The sequence below is a fragment of the Lipotes vexillifer genome, unplaced genomic scaffold, assembly GCF_000442215.2.
Source record: "Lipotes vexillifer unplaced genomic scaffold, Lipotes_vexillifer_v1.1 scaffold1540, whole genome shotgun sequence".
NCBI classification, from domain to species: Eukaryota; Metazoa; Chordata; class Mammalia; order Artiodactyla; family Lipotidae; genus Lipotes; species Lipotes vexillifer.
The window spans coordinates 279,390-289,018 of NW_006787143.1; the positions used below are offsets into that span (position 1 = coordinate 279,390).

The 9,629-nt window shown below is 40.7% G+C and overlaps 1 protein-coding gene across 1 annotated transcript in view; it reads right to left on the reverse strand.

The window, feature by feature from the left end:
* The window catches only part of PARD3B (par-3 family cell polarity regulator beta), a gene marked incomplete at its 3' end in the record, with an annotated part of 751,281 nt that overhangs the window by 273,907 nt on the left and 467,745 nt on the right, over positions 1-9,629 (reverse strand). The window contains exons 12-13 of the mRNA XM_007459885.1: positions 5,044-5,214; positions 9-141 (exon numbers count right to left, since the gene is read on the reverse strand). Of these exons, the coding sequence (XP_007459947.1) occupies positions 9-141; positions 5,044-5,214 (304 nt within the window). The remainder of the gene's footprint in view (positions 1-8; positions 142-5,043; positions 5,215-9,629) is intronic.

Here is a 9,629-nt window from a genome sequence, read left to right on the forward strand (position 1 = left end):
AATCTTACCTTTCTGTTTGTTTTGTGGACTGTAAGTGCCAAATGGATGCAATGTACTATTATCATTTCTCCTGGAGGTGGTTACAGCATTCTGACAGTTCTCAAAGCACGGCTTAGAAAATGCCCCACACTCTGCAGGTTCCTAAGGGATGAAAATAAAAATTACGTTAGCTTTTTAATTTATTTAGTTAGTTAGTTAGTTATTTGCGGTATGCGGGCCTCTCACTGTTGTGGCCTCTCCCGTTGCGGAGCACAGGCTCCGGATGCGCAGGCTCAGTGGCCATGGCTCACGGGCCCAGCTGCTGCGCGGCACGTGGGATCTTCCCGGACCGGGGAACGAACCCGTGTCCCCTGCATTGGCAGGCAGACTCTCAAGCACTGCGCCACCAGGGAAGCCCCACGTTCGCTTTTTTAGTATGTTCCAACTTGGTCAATGGAAGCAAAGTGAAAGAACGATCAATTTATGAATAATCTTTCAAGAGTCTATTGCACGTAAGTCTTCGACTGTGGAAAATCAAAATGGCCCTATCAGTTAAAACATCTCTGAATAGGCAATAAAAAATACTGACAATGTGGTGTTAAGGCTTAGGAGTGCTGATAGCAAGCACAAAAGCAGATTAACATTATTATTCTTTCCCACCACTTACAACTAGCTTCTTTCAAATTTTCTTCCATCTGGGAGTACAGCTTGTGGCAGTGTCAACATAAGAATACAGTTCATGCCAAGGGTGTTTCTCTGCCAACCAGCTGGCTCCTGTCTCCCTCTCCCTTGGTGACTAAGTGTATATGCTCTAGGACAAGTCAGAACCCAGGCAGGTTTGTCACTGAAATGTCATGAGCGTGTTCCACTGCAGACACTAGCCCTTTTGGCCAGGAGCTAAAATAAACTGCTGGGACAATGCCAGGCAGTGGTTCTCCTGAGATTTTTTTCTCTTCTTCCATATTTCCCCCATCTGTTTTGATTTTGATAGTCTGTAAACAAATTCAGTTTCCTTAAAACTGCTAGCTCCAGGATAAACCGTGTTCCACAGGTGCTGCCGAGGTACTAGGAATGGGCCGTCCGCAGGGAGCTCTAGTGATTGTTCTAGAGGAATGAGGCACAGAGAACTGGGGTTTGCTCTGGTTCACACTGTGTGTCTTCTAACAGATTTCAAAGAAGTAATTTGAAAGCCATCTCAGGGCCGTTCCCTTGACCATTTGTGAGAGGAACATTCCGCAAACACAAACATAGATCTGATCCCCAAACCTCTTTCCTTCTGAAAAAGAGCATTTGGCCCAAACAATGCATTTGATTTCTACTTTCCTCTTTAGTTACAGAAACTTGGTATCCTGCTAGTTAAACAAAATATTCAAAACATTCCATGCATGCATTCTTCATAATTAACATGTTTTCAGCTGCTGAAGGTCCTTTAGCTTTTTGTCAAGGCTTATAACACTTTTTCCACACCCAGTGTTACCTTTTGCCCCTGGTTCATTAGTCAACCCAAGCCTGGGGCAAACTACTCCTAAATTAAAGCTGGAGCCCTGGAAGGTAGGAGAGGTAGGACCTACCTTGCATAGTCAAGTGCTTTAACAACAACAGCAAAATTTTTTTTCTGCTTTCCCAGCTCTTTGATAAATGACACAATCAATATCCCAACAACTGATCAGTAACCAGCCTAATTAAAATATTCAGCCTGTAAAACAGAGCTGCCGTGGAGCCTTCCATTAGTGTCCCAGCCAATAAAAAATACAATGGATTTTTAAACATATTCTGCTTCCACCAAGCCGAGCTTACAGCTCAAGGGAGGGAAATGTTTTGGGGAAGGAAAAAAAAAAAAACAGGTCATAACCCATTTTTTAATACCAAGTCTCTAGGCTCAAATAGAATTACAATTGAACCTCAAGCTCATCCTTTGAAAAACATGTTTCTGTTTAAAACGATTTTGATTCAATCAAGGGCTCATTATGTATTCTTCACCAGGTCCTCATCAAAACTGTTTACATATCTTGTACATCTGGGTAATGTGAGAAAATACCCAACGACAATATATTTTGACTTTTCTTAAGTAGCGTCTTCAGTATTTTTTTTAATATCAATATAATGTTCAAGTAACCATTTTGGTACTCTTCCAAAATCTAACTAATTGATTTCCCTGAATATATGGGCAGAACTGAGGCCTTTTCTAGGTTACAGATTCTTTTTTATTGTACCTGAGGGCGATTGCTGTCCCACTGAAGAATCCTCCAAAAACACGAGCACACAACATATATGATGTGACACAGCAAAACAGATTTGGGATATCAAATAGCTACAGATTTTTTTTAAATTTAATAAAGATCATCTGTACATTAGGCTGCTGTCTTTATATGAAAAAAACACTCTTTAATCTTCATAGGTGCCACAGAGATTCCCACTAGTTGAGAGAGCCAAGTGCCTGCTCATCCCCAATGGAAAGCATGTAAATATTAGGGAAAATAAAAATGGATCTTGTTTAAATGTCCTCATAAAACTGCTTTTTGTCCCATTTCTTATTCCCAATTGAGTCCCCAGTGAACAGTATTAACAGGAGAAAAACAAATACCGTATGCTAATGCATATATATGGAATCCAAAAAAAAAAACAAAAAGTACTGATGAACCTAGTTCCAGGGCAGGAATAAAGTTGGAGACATAGAGAATGGATTTGAGGACACGGGGTGGGAGGGGGAAGCTAGGGCGAAGTGAGAGTAGCATCGACATATATACACTACCGAATGTAAAAGAGATAGCTAGTGGGAAGCAGCCACACAGCACTGGGAGATCAGCTCGGTGCTTTGTGACCACCTAGAGGGGTGGGATAGGGAGGGTGGGAGGGGGATGCAAGAGGGAGGGGATATGGGGATATATGTATGCATGTGGCTGATTCACTTTGTTGTACAGCAGAAACTGACACAGCACTGTGAAGCAATTATACTCCAGTAAAGATCTATTGAAAAAAAACAAAAAAAAAGAACTACAGCAACAACGACAACAACAACAAAGACACTCCTGAGGATGGGCAACCAACTGAAGGCTTAGTACTTTCTTCTGATGAAATAATTGTCAACCCAGCCCAGAGTGTGAGAATTAAAATGAAAATATGTGCCGTAAAGGATAATGAAAACAGAGAGTACTTATCCTCTAGGCATTCATATATTTTAGAGAAAGACATGAAACAAGGGAAGATTAGAGGTGGAGAGGTGGGGAGGGAACTCTTCTAGCAATCATGTTCATTTCTTTTTTTCTTCCTTTACTTTTTCTATCTACACAGATATGGAATTCTTGAGCAGTGTATTCCAGACTTTTCTATTAGTTGAGGTATCTTTGTCCCAAGACATCTTAAGGGAGATCTAAAAGACAGATGCATGGAAGGGATGATTCAGGGGTCTACAGGTCATACTTCACACCCGCATCCAACAAGTGGGTTCTGTGGAGGTCTAGGGCTCTCGAGTAAGAACCAAATTCCACCAGAAAGCAGCCTATTCTCTCATGGTAGGAAGCAAGCGTTAAGGGTTTCATGACTATGTACATAAGTAAAATCCCTGAAATGTTCATGGAAACCTCTCTGTCACTTAAGCAGACACAAATGTTGGAAATGAGTTGGTTCATTATATATAGTCTCCAGTAATTGGGAAATTTACATTTATTTAACATTTACAAGGTTATGTACAGAAAAGCTAAAAGGTAGTTACTCCTTTTCAACAGCTGATAAAACGACAAAGTAAGATACAACTGATAAGTTCACTACAGCTTATCCTCTCAGAAGAAGTAGGTCTCAGATGCAACTTGTATCCATTCATTCAACAATATATAACAACCGTTTACTACTAGGTGCTGGGAAATGAGGATCTATGAAGGGATAAGGCAGACAACAGTATTGCTATCTGTAAGTACAGAGCATTCAACTATGTATGTCTTTGCATAGCCAGGAAATGACTCACGTGGGATTTTAACTCAAGGAATCCAAAACTCCAGAGCCCAACATTTTAACCACTATCATCCCCAACTACCTTCCAGTCTTAATTTCAAAACCTTTTCATTTTAAAATGTTTAAGTTGAACTTATTATTAAAACTAATAGTTTATATTAGTGTGTTTTAATAGGATTCTATTTTAACTTTGTGTATTACTGTATCACAAAAACATTATTTGTCCTTAGAGAATATATGTGTGATTTGCTGATGTTTTTCTCAACTCTTAAGTATTATCGACTTTTTTCTTATATTTTCTTAAAATAATTTTTAGGAGCATTTAATAATTATTCTCTCTATATAAGTGAAAATAATGTTTTAGGAATACCTTATGATGAATATGATAGCTGTACACTATAATATATAATTGTATAATATAATAATTATATAAATAATATAATTGTATGTAACTGAAATGTTTAGGGATATCAGCATTCAAGAATAGTTTACGTTCACACTTCATGTGTATGTAAAAATATTGCTTACATTTAAAATATCCATAAAGAAATCGTGATAAAAGATTTCAAAAATACTTCTTTAATTAAAAACATTTATTTAAGAACATGAAGCAAGAAGCTTGTTTAATAGATCAAATTTTAAATTAGTTAAGTCCCAGGCACACATTACAGGGAAGAATGTAGAGAGGTGATTGCACTATAATGATCTTCACAGTAAGCATTATATACATCTGATTAAGAACTTTCTAAGGTATGGACACTGCTAGCATGTCATCCAAAAAGTATATAAGCATGTTTTATGCTTTAATGTTTATAATATGAATAAAGCGTTATTCGTAAAGTCCAGAGCTCTAGGAGTTTCTGGGAGGAAACCTGGAAATTATGGACTTGTTACCCTAGATAAATTATTTAATTTACATGCACATTTTTATACCTTCTAGTTATACCTAAAATATACAACCACCAATTTGCCACATAAACCCATCAGAGCACTTCTAGGGCATATTTTTCCAATTTCAGTATCAGTACGAGCCTAGCTACCATACTAGTGGTGGAAGTGTGAATATTCTGGTGGCCATTTGGGCAATTTGCAGAAGGAAATAAAAATTTGCATCACCTCCAGTGGTCTCCCTGGCCTCCTCAGAATCACCAACTGGATCATCCCTCGTATGTTTCCTTCCATGGACATTGATCGCCTAAGTGTCTCCATAGCTTCGTGGTTGGACTTTCCCAGAAGAGACTCCCCGTTAACCGCAATCAGCTGGTCATTCACCTGCAGACGACCATCCTAGGGTGGAGGTAAGAAAAAGTGTTAAATAGAGAAAAGCATGGTGATGACATGTGACTGTTTCAGGGAAAAGTTCAAGTTTAAAATGAAAAACGAAAAAAAAACAGCCATTAGAAATAATTTATTTTCCATGGCAGAAAAAGATTCTGGAGTTTATCAAATAGTCACAAATACTAACAATAATGAATTGTGTGAAAGTGATTTTTAGAAATCTTAGAGTTCCAAACTGCAATAATTTAGACATTTGTATAATGTCTCTTACCTAAATCTTTGGCAAGTATGCTAGCCTAGCCTGATTCTGACATTCGCTCTGGCAGGGACCATATTGCTGACTTAAGGAAAGGGGGTTTGGAAGCAAAAGAAAGTGGTCATATCGCTTGCATTTTCAGGCACAGAGAGACATCATGCTTAAACGTTGTGAGCTTGAGAGCGGTAATGCGTCTCCTAGATATCATTGCTAGCTCTACTGGATAGTGCTGAGGAAAAAAAAAAAAAAAATTCTCCTGTAATTTTCTCTAACACAACCAAAAAGTTGCTGGTCTGCAAAAGAACGCAGAGGTTTGTAACACAGGACCAATTTGCTATGATGTCTTCCGGCAGAAACGCTTGACAAAGGGGACTGTCAAGCCTCTTGTGATGAGGCTCTGACTGACAAGCACTTTCACCCAGCACCTTCAGGAAGGAACACCGCATGCCACACAGTACTCGGAAGTGCGGCAGGTGCATAGGCAGCCCAGATTCTAGTCTAAAGCACCTCTGGGCACTAGTCATCTTCAGCCAGAAGCCCCCCACAAGCTGGAGTCCATAGCAGTAGCTAAACAAACCGGGATGCCAGCTCTGCCTACAAAAGAACTGGTGCGGATCACAGTACATGTCCCCAACAGGCAGCCTAGGAGAAAAGATGCTTAAATATTGACAGTCTGATTAGGGATGTGCTTTATACCTGCTACACACTAGGGTAGAAAGTTCTTGCTGTGAGGCACAGATGCAATTTTAGGAAGGTCGTGACGCTAGTGCCACTGCTAATAAATTTAACAGAAATAACAGTAGGCTTGTGTCACAGTTTTTCCACAAATTATCTCTAGTTCTCACAGAACTCAAGAAGTTGAGTAATGCTTTTATTCACATTTTACAAATAAGGAAACTGAGGCAGGAAAGTGATGTAAGTTGCCCTAGGTCACAAAATAGAGGCAGAGAGAAACTGACTTAAGTTCAGGTTTCATGAACCTTGACTCTTTTCAGTTTCTCTACTAGGACTCCCTTTGTTCTTCGTCTCTAGACTACAGTTGTGCCACACTAAAACAGGCAGAGGGAAGCATTAAAGTTTCTGCAGTTAGAAGTATCTGGGATCCACATTCAAATGAACAGAATGAAATGTAAAAGAAAAACAAAACAGAACTCCCCTAAGAAATGAGAAAAACAGACATACAATGAACAAGAGGAGCAACCGTACAGCTTTGGGAGAGAAATCCTGTGGACAAGTTGATGAACTCTGACTAATGCGGCAGCAGATGGTCAGAGGAAGTTCCTCTGCTGACAGCTGGGAAAAGGGGGAGAGTGGTGAGAGCTGTTCTGGAGCGCTAATGCCCTCGTGGAGATGCACCGCACGCGCCTCCTGCTGCAGAGGGTGTTGGCCCATAGATCGTGGAGGCCGCCCAAAGGCGCACACGCCCTCCCGATGAGAAAAGTTGAGATGGCAAGGCCGTGGGATGGATCGATCGAGGAAGGGGTAAAATCGAGCTGTAAAACGTCTGAGTGCACTGCCTCAACAGAGCCTAATGTCCTCTGCCTTCCTCTTGTTTTCCCACTCCACTTAACCTTTCCTCTAATTTGGAGCAAATCTGGAAATGAGATTTACAGGAAAGGCCAAACGAGAAAGAAATCGCTTCATTTCTGTTATCTCATGTTGAGTGAGGCACATAAAGGATAAGATTAAGGCTGCATGAAATGGGGTAAAACAAAAACAACCTTAATGGCTGTGGCAAGTGAAGTGAGACACTTCACTCCAGAAATTATTCTGTTCTATTACGGCATTTAATGGAAGGAGGACTAGTGGGCTGAATCTTTTGCGGGCAGTTGGGAGGGTCACTAAAAAGTTTTTTTTAGGACTGGAAACAGATGTGTGGTTTTTAAAGACGAGGAGGAAGCAGAAGAGCTGGATCAGGATCCCAGCCCTGTTAACAGGAAATGAGGTCGAGGGCTGGATCTGTAGACGCTTAGTCTTGGCAGGACATCTCATCCGCTATGACAGGAAGAAGAAAGATAAAGATTGAAACTTAATGGGTACTTCTAGAATTGAGGGAATGAAATCTGAGTGAGAACCACCTGGTAACCTCCCGTGAACTTTCTCTGTGAAGGATGGGGCAAGGTTTGAGTGAAGAGGTAAATAAGAGATAAGGAGATGGAAGAAAAACATTTTTTGTAAGATAATCTCTTACCAGCAAGTATTAAGCACAGACTTTTATTTTCAGCTACATTCTGAGTCTCAAGCATGCAGAACTACATTAAAGTAAAACATGTTTGCCGTATCCAAGTCCAAAACAAAAAGGCAGGTCAGGTCACCCCAGGGCAGCTGGGATTTTTTTTTTTTTTTTTTTTTTTTTTTTAAAAAAACATGTTTGCCGTATCCAAGTCCAAAACAAAAAGGCAGGTCAGGTCACCCCAGGGCAGCGTGTTTTTTTTTTTTTTTTGTTTTTTTCTATGAAGACATTCACATTCATCACAAGCATCACTGGAGAGTTGCCGGTGTGATAAAAATCCACATACTCTCCTTTTTAGGCTTGGCTGGTCTGTTGTTATTGGTTTTTGCTTTTCCTTTATAAGATAAAGGATGGGTAATTTCATTACTGGTGATGCCAGTAAGTACCACATTGTCCTAACATGTAGAATATAATCACAGAATTCAGAGCTGGAAGGGTCCTTAGAGATCATCTTGCCCAACCTCTTCCATTTATAAATAATGTGATGCCCAAAGAGGATGAGAAACCATTTATTGAACTCCTCTTCTTAAGAGAAGGCACTTCCACAATCTATGTGGAAGAACCTGATCAGCTAGTTAAGATCAGAGCTGGATCAGAATAGCCCAAGTTCTGACTTCTCAGCACTCCCTATTCACTACCCATTCTGTGTTCTACGAGAATGACAAGTCCCTAAAGGGATCATGCTTCAAGGAAAAAGACTTTCAAATCCACCAGATGTCTCCTGGAAGAGAACCTTACATGAAAGCCAGAGTCAGACGATAGAAGATGGGGAGACAGGAGACTGGGCTGGGGGATGGCAGAGCAAGGAAGCAAGCTGGAAGTGGCAGGGGCAAAGGGGGTAGGGCAGGGACTGTTTACCTATCTAGCTATGTATACATACATGTGTATCCAGGTCTAGTCTTGATCTAAAATCAAGTTGATTCAATGAAGAGGTCATTACTCAAAACTCATCAAAGATTCCTCAAAATTGTGCATGTCTATTCTGCTTTGGAATGATTTTTACCAAGAAAAGTCCTTTTTTATGGTTTTATTTTTTTCTGTGAATACTATGTTTAAGTAAATACTTAGTCATGAGAATGGTAACTCTCCTCAACTGATTTTACATGAGTGAACTCAACTATCCAGGATGTTACCCAGGAATTCTAGGATATTTATTTCATCGTCATCTGGATCATTCTTGCATTTGATGAATGAAAAGAAAATGCCCTTTCTGCTATGGACTGAGTGTTTGTGTTTTCCTCAAATTCATATGTTGAAATCCTAACCCCCAACATGATGGTATTAGGAGGCAGGGTATTTGGAAGGTAATTAGTGCCCTTATAAAAGAGGCCTGAGAGAGATCTCTTGTCCCCTCTGCCATATGGGGTTATAGCAAGAAGACAGCTGTCTATCAACCACGTCTCACAAGACACTGAAACTGCAGCGCCTTGATCTTGGACTCCAAACTCAAGGAATGTGAGGGGTAAATTTCTGCTGTTAAAAAACTACCCAGTTTATGGAACTCTCTTTCAGCAGTCCCCAAAAAAGACACTTTCCTTCCTACTTTATGGCCATCAGGCCCCTAACCAAAAAGACCACAACTACACAACTACACTCCTTGGCAACCCCCATAACCAGCTCTATCCAACCTCAAGCTAAGACGGAGTAAAGGAGGTTCCCAAAGAGGAAGAAAAATAAGAAAAAGAGGAAGGAGAACAGACTAAAGATAGAAAGTAACTTCCTCCACATTAGGGCACATTAGGACGAATAAAAACTGGTATGAGGGGCTTCCCTGGTGGCGCAGTGGTTGAGAGTCCGCCTGCAGATGCAGGGGACACGGGTTTGTGCCCCGGTCCGGGAAGATCCCACATGCCGCGGGGCGGCTGGGCCCGTGAGCCATGGCCGCTGAGCCAGTGCGTCCGGAGCCTGTGCTCCGCAACGGGAGAGGCCACAACA